General features: G+C 37.5%; 1 protein-coding gene across 1 annotated transcript in view; it reads left to right on the top strand.

The window, feature by feature from the left end:
- The first annotated feature begins 15171 nt into the window (after positions 1–15171).
- MLLT10 (MLLT10 histone lysine methyltransferase DOT1L cofactor) overlaps positions 15172–22020 on the top strand; it is a 763568-nt gene continuing 756719 nt past the window's right edge. Inside the window, exons 1-2 of the mRNA XM_030199437.1 lie at positions 15172–15204; positions 15394–15553. Coding sequence (XP_030055297.1) covers positions 15394–15553 — 160 coding nt within the window. The 5' untranslated portion in view covers positions 15172–15204. The remainder of the gene's footprint in view (positions 15205–15393; positions 15554–22020) is intronic.

Raw genomic sequence — 22020 nt, 5'->3', positions numbered from 1 at the left:
CCTTTACTTTTTTTTTTTTTCTTCCAATACATTATCTCATTTTAGATTCAGTGGTTCCATTTCGCTGTCTCTGGGTTCCTCAAAGATTAGAGCCCGATCATAAGCACACCAATCCGGTCGAATTTCTCTGTTTTAACGTGGGTTCGTTTGATTACCAGTCACAGCACAGACCGAGTCGTAGACACATATTTTTGAAATTGAAGCGTGCTTAGTGAAAAGCTGCTGCTCTCTCCTTTGGTCCCCCCACATATAGTCCATCGCATCAGACGTCAGGATCCCAGTGTGCTGATTGCTTCCAGCAGAGAATGGAAAGTCACAAGATCCGAGCTGGTTCTAGAGGCTTTACGTAGAATATGCGTTGGTCTATAAAGTCAAATATTGCAGTAAGCTGCTTCAGCTGTACAGGTTCACCATAGATCATACCTATATAGTCTTTTTAGATTTCTTTCTTCATTAAAATCTTTCCCCAGGAGCCACATTAAAAGTAAAATATTTTGATTTACATTAGAATGTACATAATAACGCCCCTCCCCCATAATATAATTCACGCTCATATAAAAGTTGACAAAAATGTCTCCTTTCGTACTTTAAAATTGTATTTTGCCTTTTGGTTCAGAGCATGTTCTACTAACAAAAATATATAGTTGTCACCTTTGATCTGCTCAGAAACTAAAAGTCATGCAAAAATTACACCTGAAGCCTGAATCCAATTGGGATTAGAACAGTGAGTCAGTATTATCTCTTCAATGAACGAACATATCTTTCAGTTTGAAGTTTCAAGTATTTTGAAGGAGTATCCTATGTTAAAACATGCTGATTTTCTTTATTATTATTTTTGTTGTTTTGGGCAGAGGAAAACAGGCTGTACAAAGAACTGCATGCCATATATCACTCTATTGTGACTTGTGCAGAGATCATTAAATAACAAAAATGCACTTATGGGTTCTGAACATTTGTTTCCACAGCCTACAATTTAGGAGGCTAACGTTTTCCAAGTCACCTCTACAGACTGTTCCACTCTGCAGATGTAAATTGTCTTTCTTCCAACTTTCTTAACCTATGCCTCTTTTGTTTTGTTGTTGTTCTGTTTCTTATAAACAGCAGTACCAAACAATAAAATCAGAACCACAACTGTATTTGTACCCATGAGGGAAGAGAAACCAGTGAACAATCTGGTGAAAATTCTGTTGTTTTTTGTCCTGAAAATGTACTACCAACAAGCGGGGCTCTCCTTTCTACCTTTCTATCCATTAGCTGTATACACATTTCAGTCTTTAATTTGCATAAGATATGTGTTATGCTGGAGTGAAAATCAAAGTTTACCAACTAAGCAGATGTTTATGCACAAATCAATTCCAACTAGTCTGTGCTTTCCTATAAAGTGTATATATATATATATATATTTTTTTTTTTTTTTAATTTTCATGTGCACTACTGCTATAGCTGTTTCCCCCTGATAGGGTTAATATTGTAAAGAAACAATAAAGGATCCATCAAATTCATAGGAACTTTTCCAGAGGACATTTAATCCTGTCTCCTGTAGCAAAATCTATTACACCAGTTAAGTTTCTTCTCAATTTATGGCGTTCAGACTTCAGAATTAGGTTCATCCTTTTCCACTATACCTTAACCTGATGATTTAATATATTTGTTCTAAATATATCATTATATTAAATGCTTAAAAGAATAGCACACATATTTTGAAATCAGTACAGGCCAAGAGATGACAAATACATGTTATGCAATAGCGTGTGTACTGGTGCAGGTATACAAATCCGTATTTTATATTTATAAATATATGGGATATATGTATGTATTATTTCTATACACACACACACACACACACACTGCTTTTCTCCACGTCAACCAGCGCATTCTTTTGTTCTTCCAATCTGCCCATCATTTGGGGGGTAGTCTTTGACAGGCAGATCTGTCTTGCCCATCAGCACACGTCCTGTATCCTGAGTCTTTTGCAGCGCATTGGGGGTCGAGCCCGATTTAAAAAAAGAGACTGGCTGAGGCCCTGCACATACACACACATGAAAGGCAGGGACTTAAAGATGGCTTTGCATACACACAGGGGATTTCGATCAATAGCTACCAACATTTATGGCACAGATTATTAATGTGAATGCTGGCGAAAGGAATCAGAAATAAAATTGAAGGTGTTCGTTATCAATAGTGGTGAAAGCTATGCAATAACTTGCTTACTTTGTGTGTGCTGTGTGCAAATACTGATGTAGAAAGTGTTATCTTCCAACAGCAAATCAGTTCCTTTGGTAAATATGTTGAGCGTGTCAACCTCGTTTATAATCAGAGATGCCCAGCTGGTGTAGAAGATGTAAGATTTTCATGCATTTCCTTTCTAATAACATCTCTATTGGTATCTCTCATTTTTTTTTTTAATCAAAAAGTGTGGATATAAAAAGTGTATTGCCTATATAAAAAATTGTGTTCCTTTTCACCTGGAGTGGAATGACAAGTTACCTCCTGCCATACACAGAGAAGTGGGTTCAGTTGTGAAAACAAAGCTAATGGACCAAAGGATAAGAAAGAACTTGTTAAAACTAAAGCTAATATACACTGACTTTACTAAGGTGCCATAGTACTGATTTAGCCAAGCTCACAATTTTTAGTCTAGGGGGAAAAAAACCCCAGCAACTGTATTTTAAAGAAACATCTGGAATGTTTGCAAGATTGTACAACTATATAAAAATAGACCATAAAAGTATACTTTTGTTGGTATCGTTTCGATGTATGTTAATGTTATTTAATTTTATATCCATGTGCACTTCTGATTTAGTTTGGTTCTTTTTGTTAAGAACTCAAGGACAAAATATTTAATTGGGAAATGCAGCAGCAGTTAACTAATAGAGAAAATCATTTAAAAAAATCCACAGGAAAAAATGCAAGTAGACATGTTTATTTTCACATTGCAATTTCTGCATAAATGGAAGTGCTAAGGAACAGGAAAAAAAAAAAAAACAGTGGAATTTGCAATTAGATGTCCCATATAGTGAATAATTTTAATGAGGAATAATATTTTCCCTGTACAAATTCCTTTCTTTTTATCCACCCTCCACATTGTGTTTCAAGTGGACACAGAGAATACAAGAGGACACCACAGATTCCAGTGCTATAAAAGTAATAGTTTCAGAGAATTAAAAAATGTTATTTCTGCCCTAACCTATACTTATGTCATAGATAACAATGTGCCCAAAAATAATATATTTAATTTGCACCAGAGCATAAAGACAGTTAAAATCTCAGTGACAGGCAAAAAATACAACAGTTTCTTGCACAATATCATGCTTTGTATGTTGCTTCTTTGTAAACAAAGCCACTATTAGCATTCAGTTACCTATTTAGTTTAACTGTTGCTTTATAAACTTAATTTACTAGCTGAAGAATCAGAACAATTCAAACATCTATACGAAATAAGAAGATATCTGTGAATTCCTGGTTGTTTCAAAATACAGTTTTTATCTGGAGTTTGTGGACACATACTACATGCCATGTTGTCTACTGACCCATAATCAAAATGCAATGACCTTCTACCCTTTTTTTGCCCCTTGACCCATCTTGAATTCAATGCAGCCTTTCTAAATTTGCAAATCCTTGGACGTAAAAGGGATTTGGTGAGGCTTTGTCCTGAAAGGGCCCTAAAAGTGTGCATTTTTTAAACAGACAATGGTGCACCAACAAAACAAAAAAACCCTGGTGAATAAGACTTTTTTTTTGTTGTTGTTGTTGTTGCTGTTGCACACAGGTACTGATATACAGATTCATATTCAATACTTGAGTAAAAATTATTTTGTAAACTACAAGATAACTACAAATATACAACATCGGAAGGCTAAAGATTGTATTAATTGAGCAATGTGGTAAAAAAATAATCTTCATGGCGTTTATATAGTGTCCAGGCCACAATCTTCCGGCTTTTCACATCTCCAAAGACTGCGGGGATTCTGATGACCAGGGGAGAAAGCGAGTAAGAAGAGACAGAGGAAAGGGGGAGGGGAAAGAGTGAGAGATTTAATCTGAAGCTACAGGCACATTCCCTTATCTCTAATGCTATCAGGCAGTTTAAAAGATGCCGTAATTATGGTGGAGATAAAACAATGCCTTTCATGTATGCTGACTAAATGCTAAACACTAAAAAATGCTTAAATTGGAGAATCTTTTAATTCGAACGAAATTATGTAATAGAAACGTACTTTTCCCTTTTCCATCCTTATACAGTCCCGCCTTATTGCAACGTTTTCTTGTGACCAAAAGAGACTAAACACATGATATAAAAAATAAGTAAGAAAGGAAAACATCCACGGGAACTCACACAATTTTCCTCTATGATTATTTTTGAAATAATCAGTAAAAGCAATCAGAGGTAAATTGTACTGTAGTGCCAAATCCCAGGCCAATTTAGTCTGATTAGAGCCGTGCAGTAAAGAGGGCCTCTGTTCAGGAGAACAGATGTAGCTGGTTGCCCCCACCCCACCCCATCTTCACCTTCAACTAGGATCCTGGAAGCTTTCATGAGTTGGGATTGTGGACAGAACAGAACCAAGAAGAAAAAAAAAAGACAGTTTTCTAGCACCCGGTTTTATTCTTCGATTAGTACCGCCTTACCATCCCTCCCAAATAGTAACTGGGAGTGAGTATGCACTGCACTGTATCTTGGCTATATTATTAGCCATATAAAATAAACCTCTTTAAAAAGTAATTGGAATCTTTTAAATTATTAATTGGACCAACAAATCTAATCATAAAGCACAATAAAACAGTTTTGGGTTACTAAACACTGGATAATAAATGTTGGCTGGACCTCACCAGTCATAAAAATAGTTTTGTAGATTGGTACACTTTAAGTTAAACAAGAAGACAAAACACAGAAACTGTTATTTTTAGGGCAAAATATGATAAACTTTATTTATACTTGAATATTAAAAATAAACACTACTGTATACCTTCATATTACAAAGCTCCTGCCCCTCCCCCAATTAACTATGTTTTTTTTTCCTTTACATGATGAAATTACAAACACTACACGGAAGCTAATTTTGGTGAAAATACTATGTACAAATGTCTGCTTAACTCAGTCTCTATAGAGAAAATTAATGCGGATTTGAAATTTATTTCAGAAATTTTCCAAACGAGATATTATATAATGTATTTAACAAAGTGAACTGGTCCCATCCAGCACAAAATGGTGATTTAACAAAAAAAAAAAAAAAAAAAGCCTCATGTATTTACTAGTAGTTTGCTAAACAGTTGCAGGCCCCTTTCCTTTTGAAAGTTCAGACCTCCAATGCACTCGATTCTACTGGCAGAATTAGGATGGACCTGGAGGGTCCTAAACGTGACCGATTCACAAGGCGGGGGGCTCAAGCCTGCAACAACGTGCTCGGCAATTTAATCCCAAACTAATAAAAGGACAGATTGCAAAAGAAAAAAGAAGCATGGAATACAAGACATCCCCACATTTCTAGATACTTCTAGGCTAGATCGTGCACTTAATCGTTGATGGATGCGTCTGTTTTTTGGAGCAAAAAGAGGAGAAGGTAAGAGTTTGTCCTTATATCCGGTTGTTTGAGAAGAAACAATGAAAGAACAAAGGGAATCCTTCCTTCCATTCGAATCTATTTTTATATTTTCCCAACGCTTAAACCGTGTGTCGTAAAAAAAAAAAAAGAAAAGAAAATGACTTTAGCTTCAGGATTAGTTAGACCGATATGATAATAGAGCGATTTAAAGGAAAGAAAGGGAGAAGAAAGTTGCCGCGTAATTTAAAGAAATACATCTTTGCTTTTACGGATCATTCACAGCGCCACAGCGGCCAACAATCTTTTTAAGTGCATAGCGCAAACCCTCTAAATATTTATGTACGGCATCGATTAAAGTTTACGGGCGTTTACTATCTGCTAATATACTTTAGGCGGTGGCAGCAATCTCCATGTCAAAAACGTGTCTTTTTCATTTATCTATGAAAGAAATTGTAGGATACTGTAATAATATCACTTGCCAGTGGTAGTTTTTACTACAAAATCAAGTGATACTTTTTCAGTATGGTTCTCTCAGTTCTTCTAAAAAAAATTTTTTTTACACTGTCCAGCAATTGTGTTAAACCGAAATATATTTGGTGTTAGGCTGAAACTTGCCAGCAGGTAAAAAAATATTGCCAGTGTTTTTGGAGCACGAGGCTGTACACGAAATAGATCAAAATCAGCGCGCAAGATGGGAAAAGGAAAAAACCCCATTAAAGTCTGCAAGTGAACTGAGGGAGTCCTGACATGCCTGAAAATAAAGAAGTATCAATACTACCTGCCCTTTTTAACAGTAACACATGTTTATGTTTATATCCTTGTATGCAGTACTGGAAAAAAAAAGACAACAGAGAAGGGGAGAATCATTAAAAAAAAAATAAATAATTAGCTGCACTTTTGTCTCCATTTCCGAAAAAAATAGAAAGAAGGTGGAGATGCAACCGAGCAGCCCCTGCGAAGCTCCCCCCAGTCTCTCGCCCCTTTTTCCTCTCTTTCTCTGCGATAATGGACTAGGGAAATGTTGCTACTTTTCATTCACGTGGACTGTGCGCTGGGCTTGCTCGGCTGACCTTTCACCCTTTCCTCCGGCTTTCAGTTTGCAGCTCGGCCCCCTTTACCCACAATCCTCTGCGTGAGGCGCGCTCGTGCCGAGCTCGAGCCTCCCTTAATCCGAGCTGGGCCTGGGAGCTTTACTGCCCCTCCCCCCTCCCTTCTTAGCTGCGCCCGGGAAACAGCCTTCGAATGTTTCGCAAATACGCGAGGCTGAAGGGTCTGCAGGCCCCTGCCCAAAGCCTCCGTGTGCATCCACCAGAGGCTCCTGGCCTGAACAAAAACACGCATGCATGGGGTGCGGGAGAACCAGGTTGCTCACATTAGATCCTAACAAAACAAAAACTCTCAGAAATGGCCAGCTAGGGTTGTTGCACCAAATGCCTGTTGAATACTTGGCAAGTTATTTTCCAGAGGGAAAGTATCTTGTTTGGAGCATTTATAAGAATGAACATACGGGGCGGAATGCATTTGACTTAAAACAAATTAAGTTTCCAGCGAGCAAACGAAAACGTAATGTTAATTTTGCTAAATATAATGAAGCATGTGTGGAGATAATATGTTTTGTACATTTTGTTCAGATTTCTGGTCTGAGCATACGATTATCATGCGCCTCCTATAATACAGGTCAACAGACACACTTCAGAACAAAAACATATAAGGTAGCGAAAAGAGAGTGTAATTATTAAAGGCGGGTGGGGGGGGGGGGGGGGGAGGGGGAGCTAACCTCAGCCATCGTGATTCTGTTGGGCTATAACTGCCTCTTTTCCACACAACCACCAAAAGAAAATGGTGGCGGGGCAACACAGGAGTCACCTTTTCAAAACGATTGTGGGTGCTGAGCAAAATGAGCCCTCCCCTCCCCCGGATACAGTGAAAGCGGTTTAGTTTCTACGATATTTTGGGTACTCACACCTAGAAGGGGCAAAGATTCGTCGGGGCGCCAATCTGTTTATTTAGATATGTAAAAACCAAGACCTTTCCAAAACCTGCAGAAGCTACTACTGAGCGCCAAAGCCGCGTTCAGCCAGTGTGTGTATATATATCAGAGAGGAGAGACGTTATGTAACTTGTTTTGAGGTTACGTAGCTCGAAGTTTAAAACCTTAAAAGCCGATGGAGGTCTGGCCAGGGAGGGGGTGGGGGCAGAGTGAATGAAGGAAACTGTGCAAGTTTGTTCTCGTTTTCTTCGGGGCACTGCCATTGTTTTCATGTTCATCTGCTGGCGCCGCTTTTTTTGTTTTGCGCCAGCCGCTCTTTAAAGGGGCTCGTTTAAGCATTGTCACCTAATTCCCCCCCCCCCCCCCCGGTTTTCCAGTCTAGGACAACGTAGATCAGCAGAAGGCACTACCTTACACATATAGTGTGTTTTTTTTCTAAGAGTAACAGATGCGGATGGCTGTAGTAGCCGGTGAAACATTCTTGAGCACGTGAGAATGGAGGAAGTAAAACCCGTTGCAAAGCTCTGTATTTGAATTGGCATGCTTTAAACATTAACCTTGAAGTGAGCAGATTACTCATTCTTTTGTTTCATCCGAAAATAGAACAAAGGGAGTTAATGGTTTTAATTATTTGCACAAGGGTTAACTTCGTTGATGGACAACCATATTGCATATGGTCTCAATTGTTCTTGCTGTGCAAAGAAAGATATTTCTCCATTTTTTTCTTTATTGATTTGGAAGAAAAAACATTTTTGAAAAAGAAGGTTTGAGGGTTGAAAATATTTTGTTTGCAACGTTTTGGGAAAAAAAAACAACAAATTGATTTAGGCCTGAACACACTGGGATAGGGTTAATAAGTAAATGTACTGTAATTTTAGGATAATAGGATGGACTTATAACACATAATTAAATAAAACAACATAGCTTCTAATACAGTTCTTGAAAAATTTGTATCATTAAGATGGATATTTGTAATCCAAATTAGTGAAAAAGCAAAACAAATCTTCCAAAGGATGTTTTTTAAACCTCATAACTTCTAGTAAATAGTTTCTCACTCATCTAATTATTTATGAATTCAGGCAATCTTCTTAAAAATGTTACTTAAAAATTAACAAGTACTGTCACTTTATAATTGACAATAAAACCTGTATTAATCATAAATAACAAAGTGCCAAAACCCAGAAGCATTTATTTACCTTTTACTTGCACAATTTAAATGGAAAAAAAATATTTAATTAAATCAGTTTATAGTTTGTTCAGCAGTCAGAAGAAGAGAATCTTCACCCAAGTCAGAATTTTTAAAAAGAGACATGCACTGATCTATGCTAAGTTACAAGCTGGTGTGATTAAATATATCCTCAGTTCTTAAAAAAAAAATTCCAATTCCCCACCATAAACAGTAAAATAAAGTGTGTTTCAAATTAAATAACAGAGAAGAAAGTCTCAAATTATATAAAGTGGGCCACATTCCAGATTTTTAAGAACCCTGGTGGTTGACAACAAGTGATCACAGTATTATGCGTCTTCCTCCCCAAGAATGATAAGGTCCAGAGATGGGGTCCCTGGGGTCACTGCAGACATTTGCACTGCCAAGTTACTAATTTAAAAATGGTAAAAATATAAAAAAAAAACCCTAAATGTGTATTTTTTTATTTCACTAGCAACAAATGTAGCGTAATGCACTACAGATCTTTACTTGAAAATTTCTCCCTTATTGCCCTTCCCCTCTTTTATAAACACAATACAATTAATTAGCATATTCTTGGGCGTGTGTTTTGGGATTTGGAAGGGTTGGCCCCTTCTTAAGAATACACATTAAAATGTCAGTTTATTTCGTCTAAATGGCCCCTGGTAAACCAGTTCAATATGGTTCACACAGCACAAGGGTGAGCAATTTGCTGTAACTTGCACAATGGTCATCAGACTTGACTTTTCTCTTTAATATGCCCATATTCTTCAAAGTGAAAAGGGGTTTTAAGTTATCTAAACCATTAAGTTAACCCTTTTCTTTCAGACATACATGTAATTCTTAAAACCTAAAGCGTGCCATTTCAGGTCTTCAAAGCAGGTACTTACAGCCTCCAAACCTTACAACACTGGTACACTAGAATGTAAAATACATAAACTAATACTGTTGTATACATAAAAAACAACAACAACAACAACAACAACAAAAACTCCTACATGCTCACCTAAGAAACCTCTGCAAAGATATAGGTATAGAGTGAATGCATCCTGTGTTTAGAAGATATCCCCAGACCGTAACTGTTGAAATTCACACTTCGTCAGTGCATCACGTTATACAAATTTTAAGTCTCGTCTTTCAAGAAGAAAAAGAAATGCATTTAATTGGGTTAAGGATAGTTATCAAACCATGGTTCCTTGTAGAGCCTCTAAATTCCTAATAAGGTTAAACTTTCAGTACAATGCTATTTCACACAGTATTTCATAAAATTTTATCTGAATATATGCTAATATCCAAGAATTAACTGTAGAATTATGTGTATCTGCTCTTTTGTTTAAACTATAGGCATTTCATTTTGTTAGGGAAAATGTTTTTCAGAATTATCACAGCTTGAAAAGTTATTCCACTTGCATGTTCAAACAAACCAGAGTCCCCTTTTTAGATGTCTTGCTGTGTGCATAAGAGACATGTTAAAATGCGAGAATCCTCCTATCAGCTTGTTGTAGAAAAGGAGAAAAGCTCAACAGTGAACTCAGAGTTGGTAAAGTCTATTTATCTTCTAAAGAATGCTAAAAGAAACCAGCATTTTCCTAAATGATTAGTTTTGTATTTATTCACCCTTTCTGTTCACAGCACTTAAAACATAATTATCTTTTGCACTGTATGAGAACTTTAAAATCTTACACTTTTTGAAAGAAAGAGAAATGTGTTGAGAAAATTATATATAAAATAAATGATGCCACAGGATTTTTTTGTTAGCAGTTCCTTGTTTCAAGGAAATAGCATTTCATTGTGTCTCCATTGTCTTTCAGAGTAAAACACAACTTTTTATGTGCTACTATTCATGACTGATGCAGTGTGTAAAAATTAGGGATGTACCAAACATTCATATTCAATTCGATCCAGGCCCGAATACATTATTCGTATTTGTCCAAATAGTGATTTAAATTCGAATACGAATAATCCGGGGCTCTACTGTGCTAAATCCTACAGATATAAACACTTGATCTCTAATTTCAGGTTGACCCTTTTGTTATTTATGTTATAGCTCAGTGCTCATTATCTGTATTTGGTATTTATATTCTGCTGAATAATAATTTTAATTATTCGTATTCAGCCAAATAGTAAAATATGCTATTCAGCACAGCTCTGTTAATAAGCTATTTCATCCATTAATGCTTGTTCATTGCAGACTGTAAAATGGGCCTTAGAATACCACACAACTGAATAAAAATCAGATTATAGCAAAGATAAATCAAAGCAAACTCATTCCAAGTAATTTTTATTTATAAATAAATGTAGTTGAATTAGTTGTTTAAAAACACTAAGAAAATAAGCTATGCCTTTAAGCTAAATAGCAAATTTTTAGTGATCAATAAATGCAAGACAGATGACCAATCTTACCTAGATTCCTGTATGATTTCTACATTATAACCAAAAATCAATCTGAAATGTGAAATAATTTAAAATGTTAAAATACAAGCAGTATGCAAAATATGTTTTCATAATGTGCAAAAAGTGATTGAAGAATACAGTACACAAGTGACAATTTAATACATGCAATAACTTTTTTTTTTTAATATGGATTCCATGGGTATGCTACATGTCTCATAATTGAGCATAACTAGAAACTATTTGTTGGATCAAAGCCAATATCCATTGAAAACATTCTATTTGCAAGGTAAAAAAAAAAAAGAGTTAAGGAAACACATTCTGGTCCACCAGGATGTTGCACATTCTTTTAGCCATGATCAAAATTCATTTTGATTGAAGCTGTTTGTAAAAGTGGTTTTAATGGATACAAACAGATGGTACAACACATCTGATTTATTATAACAAAATGCAAAGGGATCTATTGTATATGTGTAAGGTTTTTATAGATGTTTTATTGTGATCTACTAAGTGTTTTGGCAGAATATAAATTAATATATAAATGAAATAAATAAATAAAATTGCTCTACATGCTACTACAGTCAACAATCTAGTTTTAAAATATTTTGCAGGTGTATATGCTCAAATGTTAGAATACAATCTACTTTATATAAAATCCAAGTGGATAATAAATAACTAAAAAAAAATGTTTCGGGGATAGATAGTGTGAATTGTTAAATACAAGGTTATCCAAGACCATTCTGGTGCTTTGTTGTGGTTTTCTTGTTTTAGCATTTTTAAGCATAAGCATCTTTATATCTGATTTGATTCAGTTCAGTTCAATTCCCTGGCAAGAATGATCTGCTGTGAATTGGTGGTTACTTTAAATATACATAGAGCAACTTCTTTATTTCAATTAAGAGAAGAGTTAAGATACATACATTGCTTGGATGGTAAGGGTACAGATTTTGTAACCTGGACTAGTTTATTCTATTCTAATACAAGAGACAGTGTAAGAATACCAAACAATGTTTTACAGACAAATCAAACAGTTGTTCAAGCTCAAAGATGTTGATGTTCTGATAAGTATAAAAAGGTGCAAAAAAAAATATATATAGTCCACACGATCTACACTTTTTGGCAGGTGACAACTAAAACATACATAATCAAAGTTGATTAAACTAGCACATAAATAAAACAAATAAAACATAAAAATAATAGTGCCACACACCTTGCCACATAGTGGGATTCATTAAGAGTAAACTATTCTCCAGTTAGGGCAACCTCACTATATCTATATTGAACTGGGTCTGGTATAATGCACTTTGGGGTCCTTACTAAGGTGCGCTAACAGACTTACCCCCCCCCCCCCCCCGTTTACTAAGCTGTGCTAGCGGCTGCCGTGCTCTAATGCCAACACAGCCCATTAACTTGAATGGGCTGTGTCAGCATTGCTGCGCAGCTTAGTAAACAGGGGGTTAATGTGCGCTAATGATTAGCACATGCTAAATAATATGACACCCATAGGAATATAATGGGCATTTTATAATTTAGCACACACTAATCATTAGCATGCACTAAATTCATTAGTGCACCTTAGTAAAAGGACCCCTTTGACACTATTGATTTTATTTAGTAAATTCTTCTCATGTTGTGCCCAAGGCAAAATATCTTATAAAAATGTTCCCAATGAGTACAAAATGTGAAAAACAAATATTAGGGAAAAGGGCTCAAGTAACAGAGAACAGTCACAAAATAGTTTGCTGTTGGACAATATTTTCACTAAATCAGTTTTCTAAATATACATACGAGAACAATGTGAATATAGTTAGGCTACAGAAATAAGCTGATTAGTAAAATCATATTCTGTATAACCTAATACTATGTAAGCCGCATTGAACCTGCTTTTAGTGGGAAAGCGCGGGATACAAATGTATTAAATAAATATAGTTACAGTATAAAAATACAAATACATTAAAAAACTGGAAACTGCCTCTTCTTTCTAATAACATTAAAATTGTTGTAATGTCTTCATATATAATATTTAATTTCTGAAGTGTTTAAATTATTAAACTAGTTATAAAAATGTACATTACCTGCTAAAGATAGATTTATGTTGTTTCTTTTGCATTGTAGCCTATTTTGCTATGTTCCTTTTTGAGCTTACCTTTAAAAAGATCCCACCACAGGACTACTGAAAACCCATCTAAGTGTTGACATTGATTGCTTTAAAGTTGTTATTATGAGTCTCCCTTTCAGTTATTTTCTATTAATTCTATCTACAGTGCATTAAAATAGAATTAATGTATTATTAAATTATGTATAGCATTAAGGCTTAACTGCATATTTTAAACTACATTTTAGGTGTCTGAATAGAAATGGGTTATTACAGTGTGCTGCAGTTTGAGCTGTGTGAAACAAATTGATCATGTATGAAAATGGAAACTGGAAAAATATTTACATTCTAATATGCAGGGACCTTATTTTAGAGAATTGTGGGTTGAGTATGCGTAATATGTGTATATGTATGCATGTTGAGTTAATGTTTTAATATGAAATACTGGTGATACTGTAACACCAAAAAGATTTAGGTTGGTTCTGTGCTAAAGTTCAGAGATACTAAATTAACAATTTTGTAGAAAATAAACATTAAAGTTTCTAGTTAGCATGTTAAAATCCCATAAGACTGGTTTCACAAGATACCGATCAGCATATTGTATATTTCTAGTCACAGCTTAAGAGAAAAATATACTTATAATATCTGAATTATGAAATAAAGTTTTTTTAATTGTATATTTTAGTTATAAAGAAATAAACCTTGAACTTTTTTTGAATGTTCTATACCATGTAACGCAAGTACACCAATTGTTTTACTTACCCACAAACTAACTCGAGGGTCTGTCTGTGAAGCTTAGAAAACTTATAGCTTTGAATTACTTATTTTTTTCTTTCCTTGGGCTGGTGGTTAGATTACAATAGAGACCCAAGGATGAAGCCTCAAATAAACAAGAAACATTATGGCAGTAAGTTGTAGGTTTTACAGCCTGTTTATGATCTCATATACGGCGATACCTTCCTAGGAAATCTAGAGGGAATCTACATTCCTATCACGAATGGGACAAGACTTTATATCTCGAAACCTAGCTCTAGAATCAAATGTGTAAGTCAAAGCCCCCCCTCCCGTACTATCTGCTGGGCATATCATCTCACAGGTGAAAAATATTACTACATTATTAATTACTGATACAGACTACTGCACCTACCCACCCCTACCCCTCTACCCACCCACCCCTAGAGTGACATGTCTTATATAACCTCCCTATCAACCCACTCATTACTTTACCTCACCCATTTCTATTCTTCTATCACCTTCTCCCACTACTCCAACCAGAGTTACACCTAATCACACTGACCACCCTTCAACATCTTCTGTCCTTCTGTGACTGTTCTCTTGTGCTTGACTGCTTAAATATTTTAAATTTAAATGCTTTACTTTTTGTCTATTAGATTGTAAGCTCTTTGAGCAGGGACTGTCTTTCTTCTGTGTTTGTACAGCGCTGCGTACACTTTGTAGCGCTCTAGAAATGTTAAATAGTAGTAGTAGGTAGACTTCTATGCATTTATGACGCTTGTCATCACTGTACTGAAACTGAATAAAAAGAGTGTAAATGCATACTCCTTTTCTCCTTGCGTGCTTGTGGAGTTTCAGCTATATCCTAAAACAATGTATCCTGAGCTAGGTTAAACAAGAGGCGACAGGCTTTGGCGCTTCAGCATACACGTTTTGCTGCAGTGGCAGCCCCTGGTAGATTATGCTCCTGTTTCCCACAGCTCTACTTTGAACTGAGCTGCAGCATTCCGAAGCAGCTCGCAGCTCGCAGCAGTGCCTAATGTTTTCCCTTCTGCTGTTGCAGCAATTTAATGGGCTCCACCACAGTTCACTCTGCTCCCACCTTCGCCTTTCTAACCGTGAGCCTCCGCGCGCTCGCTCGCTCGCTCCTACGTCGCAATGCGCGAGACACGGAGAAAGGCAAATAAAGAATATGCCCAACGTCTCCCTGGTTGCTCGGACAGTGCGCATGCGCACGGGCCCTTGCTTCCCTGTCTGATAGCGCGTAGGTGCTGTTGCTGCGTGCGTTCTAGTCTGGGGGCAGGCTGCCGACATGTTCCTAAATAAATGTGGGACTTGAGTGAGGCCGAAAACAAGCCGCTGGAGGGAGGGAGGGAGAGGAGAGCAACAAAGAGCAAGAAAACAAGCGGAGGCCGCATAACCACTCTGTTTATAAATTGTGTTTAACCCTTAGATGGTATCTGGCGAGCCGAGCGTGTCAGTGGAGGACGAGTTCTCGGATAGTATGAAGGAGATGATTGGAGGCTGCTGCGTTTGCTCAGACGAGAGAGGATGGGCCGAGAACCCCTTGGTTTACTGTGACGGGCACGGCTGCAATGTGGCGGTTCACCAAGGTGAGAAGGGGTCTGGATGTGTGCACGCGGGTCGGGGGGGGGGGGGGGGAGGAGCTGTCACGTGATTGAGTTCTCCCTGCCCCCGACAGATTTGTTTCTCTCGTGCGCTCTTACACGGAGAGGGGAAGTATCACCGAGTTGTTGCTGGGAGGCCAGAGACTTTTCTGTTCTTCACCTACTTACGCCTTCAGTCCTCTCGTTGCAGGTTGGTGGGCTCACACGTGCACCTGCTATTGAGGATGTATTTTTTTTTTTTTTGGAGGGTGGGAGGCTATACGTAGTTAAGTATTGCATTGCGAACAGCAACCAACTTTTGAAAAAGATTGAGGGTAATATTAAGGAAAACCAACTCTGCCTGCATACAGTGAAAGATCTTGCACAGTGTTGGGACATTCAAGCATACAGTGCACTTACAGAGCTGACCCTTAAAATTGTGATGTCTCGGGAGATGAGTAAGATGTGGAAGAGAAGGCGTGCCTTTAGTTTAAGGGACAGAGGTAGATCTAGTTTGGAGTTGTAATGTAATTTGTAAAATCAAATCTTGGGACTCTTTTTTTTACTAAAGATTAGCTTATGCTATGCTATCTGCCATATGACCCATTTTATTTCTATGGGTTCTACTTGAAATAACATGCACTATTATGTAAAGACACCCTTAATGCCTTATTTGCAGTAATTTTGTGTTTAAATTGGGCAAGAAATGATTGCTCAACCACTCAACCTTAAAAAATAAGTTTAACAGTTGATCCATGGAACAAAATTAAAACATATAGACTAATCGATTGACTTGTGAATGGTGTTCATGGTTTTATTATATTGCAGTAAAATTTATATTCAAAAGGTGGAACGTTGCATTAAGTAGTAGGGAATATTCCAGACAGGAAGTGTGAAGGGAAGGGAATGAGTATCAGCATTTGGCTGTCTTAGTTCAATTTGGCTAGCTTGAAGGAAAACAGCTTCTGGTGGCACCCTTGTTTTTGCATTTGCATTACTAACACCTAGGTTTAGGATGCAGTGATGTAAAGGTACCTATTGAAAATTAGTGTTATATTTTGCTATTGTTTGCAACACAGATGAACTGTGGAAGCCAAGAAAACTTAATTGTTTGAGGGCTGTGGGTTAGCAAGAGCCTTGCATAAAGGTTTAGGTAGTTGTCTCTATGAAAGTATGAAAGAGCAAATCATGCTTAGTCCTGTTTGGAGATACTGCCCTGAATGTTATTAGTCTGTCTACTTTCAGAACTGTGAAAGTTATCATTTGTGAAACTAGTCCTTAAACAGGTTGTCTAGTTACTGTTGCATTTTAGTTACTCTAGAAGTTAAAAGTTGAGCTATGTTGTTTTTTTGAAATTCACATACAAGATAGAATCAACAAAGTAAGGCAACATATAAATGGTGTTACATGCATTCCTCATGATAGTATTGTCATGTTTGAAGTAGGTGATAACTTTTTATAGGATGGTGCCTTTATATCTGTGAGGAGATTCTGAGATTTTCCATTATTTCCTCATTGACATATACTGAAAGCCAGAACTAAATGGCAACTGATGAAAACTGTTCAGCCACAGGTTTTGGTTTAGATTTTTATTTTTTGTTATTTTTAATTCTAGATATCATTTGTAACTAAATATACTTGTGTTTTTGGTTCTAGAATCTGTGGTCAGTATTTTTGCCTTACACAGGGCTCCTTTTTCTAACTGCGGGAAAAAGTGGATTTATGCTCTCTTAACGTGGGCCTTTCCCAAGTGCTAAGGCCAGAAAAAGCATAGCAAGAAAATGGCTAATTTTCAAATTAATTGCCATGCACTAATGTTGTTAGTGTACAGCCATTAACAAAAATTAGCTCGTGAACACTGACACTTATTTTGTAGGTGATTGGTTAACGCATGAATCTGTTAGCATGTGGTAATGGAGTGGAGGAGTGGCCTAGTGGTTAGGGTGGTGGACTTTGGTCCTGGGGAACTGAGGAACTGAGTTCGATTTCCACTTCAGGCACAGGCAGCGCCTTGTGACTCTGGGCAAGTCACTTAACCCTCTATTGCCCCATGTAAGCCGCATTGAGCCTGCCATGAGTGGGAAAGCGCGGGGTACAAATGTAACAAAAATAAATAAAAATAATGTAGCTAAGCTAACTCTTTGTTTTCCAGACACTCCCCTGCTGTGGAAAAATAATTGGAAAATTAGGGCCCTGTTTTAGCGTGCGCTAAAGACACCCATAGGAATCTGTCTTTAGCATTAGTGTGGCTAAAAATACTAGTACACCTTAGTAGGAGCCCACAAAAAGGTAAATAGCTAAAATAGGGCAGGCAAAATAAGTCTTGGAGTCCTTATCTGTCATCATGTTCCATGTTTCAAAGGTATTTTTAAATATAACTTTTAAGGTTTAACGGTTTTTATTCAGGATCAAAGAAAACCCAACAACATACAACTAAACAACAAGTCTAGGCAAACACATCAAACGGTTACATAACAAGCCTGACAGAATAATAAACAATAAACATCTGACAGCAATAACTTACTAACACATGATCCTTTTTTTGTTGATAACCCTCCCATTACCTCCCAACCTCATTTTCCAGTCAATTTTATTGAATATTCAAAATCCCCTCCCCCCCCCCCCCCCCCCCCCCCCCACTTCCTTACCTGATCCTAAACCTTGTCAGATTTTTAAGATGGCCGGCGTCTGGACTCTTACAACCCCAGGCCATCTTGGGAAGGATTTAAATATAACTTTTAAAATGCATTCTTTACAGATAATCTGAGAGAGTACATTTTTTTGGAAAAATAATAAGGTGAAATGTTATTTTTAAGGACACCTAATGTAGTTTAGCTTTTTTTTATTATTATTATTATGTCCTAGCTGTATTTCCTTATTGTCCAGACAAGTGGGTGTTGTGTCCTTTGATCAGAGGATGTAGACAAAGAAAGAAAACAGTTCCAAGTGATTCCTCCGATCAGTGTTTTTCTCAGTCTCCAAGCGGATGGTTGACGAGCTGTGCAGCTCCTACTTGGTGCTTCTCAGCCTGCTCGACCTAGTTGATATCTGCTTGTCAATGGAGCAGGGGGTTTCTAAAGAATGAAGACTACTATTTTAAATTTATTTGGAGTTGGGGTAACACTCAGTGGTGCCCAAGTCCCCCCCTCCCCCCACATCCTTCCTTCCTTCACAGTGACAGTGTGGGGATTCTATAGAGGCTCACAGTTTATATGCTGTTTTTTTTTTTTTTTTTTTTTAATGTAAGCCCATCTCTGCTCTGATGTAATGAAGTTCATGAAAGTAAGATTTTTCTGGTTTCTCTTATTAGCTTTCGCGGCTCACCTTGTTGCTCTGTTTGCAACAGTCATCAGTTGGAGGAACATCTGTGCTGCTCCTTAAACTGAGGAAAATTTCTGCCATAGTATTTTGGTGATACCTCTTTCATCAGGGAATAGTTCTGAGTTTTATTTTATGGAGCTCTTTCCTACTTAGTTGAGGTTTCTCGTTTGAGGCCTCTTTGAGCGAGCAGCCAAAATCACCTCTTGCACTTTGCTGGCCCACTGAGTTTTCTTTATTCTTTTTTTTGTTTTTTTCCCCCGTTGAGCGCTAGTTTCCTCTCTCTGCAGCTAAAAATCTCATGTACTCCTCTGTGGCACTTCAGTCATGTGGCTGTGGCTTGTCTCAGCAGCTCAGGTCCACCATAATTTGGTACCGACTTTGCAATTCAGCTGGGTGATAAGCTGAACTCGGGAATCTGGTATTTACAGTTCCTGTATCGATCTATGTTATATTGGCTAATTGTGCTGTAGGTTGGTGGCTGATTTCTCGTTTAAATACAGAGGGGTACGGTGTTTTTTTTTTTTTTTTGAATCTTTCTGAGTAGCACGATATAGGCATATAGCTCAGTTTTTCTACAGTTATATTGCACTGGGTCCATACCTGTTGTGTTTTAGACTATTGGTATTGACGGATAGCTATGTGCTGTTCTGGCACCAACAAACTGCCACTCGGGCATCATAGTGGGCATATCCCTTTATCATGCCTGTTTCAGCAGCTGCTTTGTCACTGCTACTATGGCAGCTTCTTTTCTCTGCAACAGCAGATGGCATATCACTGTGGCTTCAGCAGTTTGACTTGATACTGCTGGAACACTGTCCCTGAATTTTTAGCTACAACAGCAGCAGTTACTGCAACAGTGGCCTCTTGGTACAAGTCCAGCATCAGAATGCTTATTGCATTTACACTTGCAGCATTGCTCTTGCTCCTGAGACAGCAGTCTTTCTCTCAAGATTGTGACAGAAGCTCTATCAGCTGCGACAGCTGCCTTCTGTCTAGCAGCTTTAGCAGATTGTCTATCAGGTTGCACTAGCAGCCTGTGCTACAAGCTGGAGCGGCAGCCTATTTCTCAGAAGCTTGTATGGCTTCTAAGGCAGCTGCCCTGTTTCAGTGGCACTGACAGATACAATGGTAGCATTCATATCGCTATTGCAGCCTCAATTGCAACTAGGCCTGTATTTATATTACGTCGGCACTGCATCTCTTTTTTTTTTTTTTTTTTTTTAACAGCTGTAATTTTAGCCTGTTTTCAGTTCTGAGACAGCAGCCTTCATTTAGCAAATACGGTGGCACTTTATGTGTAATTACTGCAGTAGCGGTCAGCTTCTTTTGGATGCTAAGACAATTGAGTTGCACTTTTTTTAAACCCTGCTAAGCTAAATGCTTTTACCATATTATCTGGAAATGAATTCTAGAGTTTAAATGTTCAGTGAAGATGTATTTTCTCTGATTTGTTTTAAATTACCTAGTTAGTAGCTTCATTGCATGTCCCCTAGTCCTAGTATTTTTGGAAAGGGTAAACAAGTGATTCATGTCTACCTGTTCCACTCTACTCAGTGTTTTATAGACCTCTATCATATCTCCCTTCAGCCCGCCTCTTCTTCAAGCAGTAGAGCCCTAGCCACTTTAGCCTCTCTTCATAGGGAAGTCATCCCATCTCCTTTATCATTTGTCACCTTTCTCCATACTTTTTCTAATTCTATACCTTTTCTGAGATGTGGTGACCAGAATTGCCACAGTATTCGAGGTGTGGTTGCACTATGGAGTGATACAAAGGCATTGTAACAGTCTAATTTATGTTTTCCATTCCTTTCCTAATATTTCCTAACATGTTATTTGCTTTGTTAGCCACCGCTGCACACTGAGTAGAGGGTTTCAAAGTTTAATCGATGATGCCTAGATCCTTTTCCCAGTCGATAACTCTTAATGTGGAACCTTGCATCATGTAGCTATAGCTTGGGTTCCACTTTGCTCTTGCTCACATTAAACGTAATAATCTATAATAGGACATTACCTCCTATCTCATGACTTTCTAATATCCTCCGGTACTTTGAAAACCCAGATACGCCATATCGACCTGCTCATCTTTATCCACATGTTTATTCACTCTTTTCAAAGAAATGTAGTAGATTGGTGAGGCAAGGTTTCCCTTGACTAAATCCATGTTGGCTTTGTTTCATTAATCTATTCCTTTGTATATGCTCTATAACTTTTTTTTTTTTTTTTTGCCCAGCACTGACATCAGGCTCACCAGTCACAGTGTAATTTCCTGGATCACCTCTGGAACCCTTTTTAAAAAAATTGATGTTAAATTGGGCACTCTCCAATCTTCCAGTACCATGCTTAATTTTAAAGATAAATTACGTACTACAATAGCTCTGCAAGTTAATTTTTCAGTTCTATCAGTACTCTGGGATGTATACCATCCAGTCCAGGCGATTGTTACTGTTCAATTTGTTGAATTGCTCCATTACATCTTCAAGGTTTACGAAGATTTGTTTGTTTGTCTGGCTCATCATTGAATACCATTTCTGGCACTGGTATTTATTTATTTATTTGTAGCATTTATACCCCGCTCTTTCCTGCTCTATAGCAGTTTCAGTGCGACTTACAACGTATTGGTATAAGGTATCACAGAGATAATACAATGTATGGGTACAAGGCATCACAGAGGCAAAATAATGTGTGGGTAAAAGTATCACAGAGATAACACAATTGTATAAAGAGGGATAAGAGGAAGAGATGTGGGGGGAAGGATTGAGATATGGTTAATGTAGTTGGTGAATATGCTCTTAATTTAAGTTGGGCCGTTTGGATAGGCTTGTTTGAAGAGGTATGCTTTCGGAAGGGTAGATGTTCGTTGGTTGTACGGATGTATCTTGGTATGGCGTTCCAGAGTTGGCTGCCTAGAACGGAGAAGTTGGATGTGTAGTAGGTTTTGTATTTGAGACCTTTGCAATTTGGAAGGTGAAGATTGAGATAAGTACGAGAAGATATGGACCTGTTCCTGGCTGGAAGGTCAATTAAATTGGTCATGTAACTTGGAGATTCTCTGTGGAGTATCTTGTGGATCAAAGTGTGGACTTTGAAGTTTATTCGTTCCTTGATAGGGAGCCAGTGGAGTTTTTCACGGAGTGGTGTTGCACTTTCGAAAC

Source organism: Microcaecilia unicolor, chromosome 1 (assembly GCF_901765095.1).
Source record: "Microcaecilia unicolor chromosome 1, aMicUni1.1, whole genome shotgun sequence".
Taxonomy (NCBI): domain Eukaryota; kingdom Metazoa; phylum Chordata; class Amphibia; order Gymnophiona; family Siphonopidae; genus Microcaecilia; species Microcaecilia unicolor.
The sequence above is the reverse complement of the archived record's forward strand: the minus strand, read 5'-3'. Positions and strand labels throughout refer to the sequence as shown.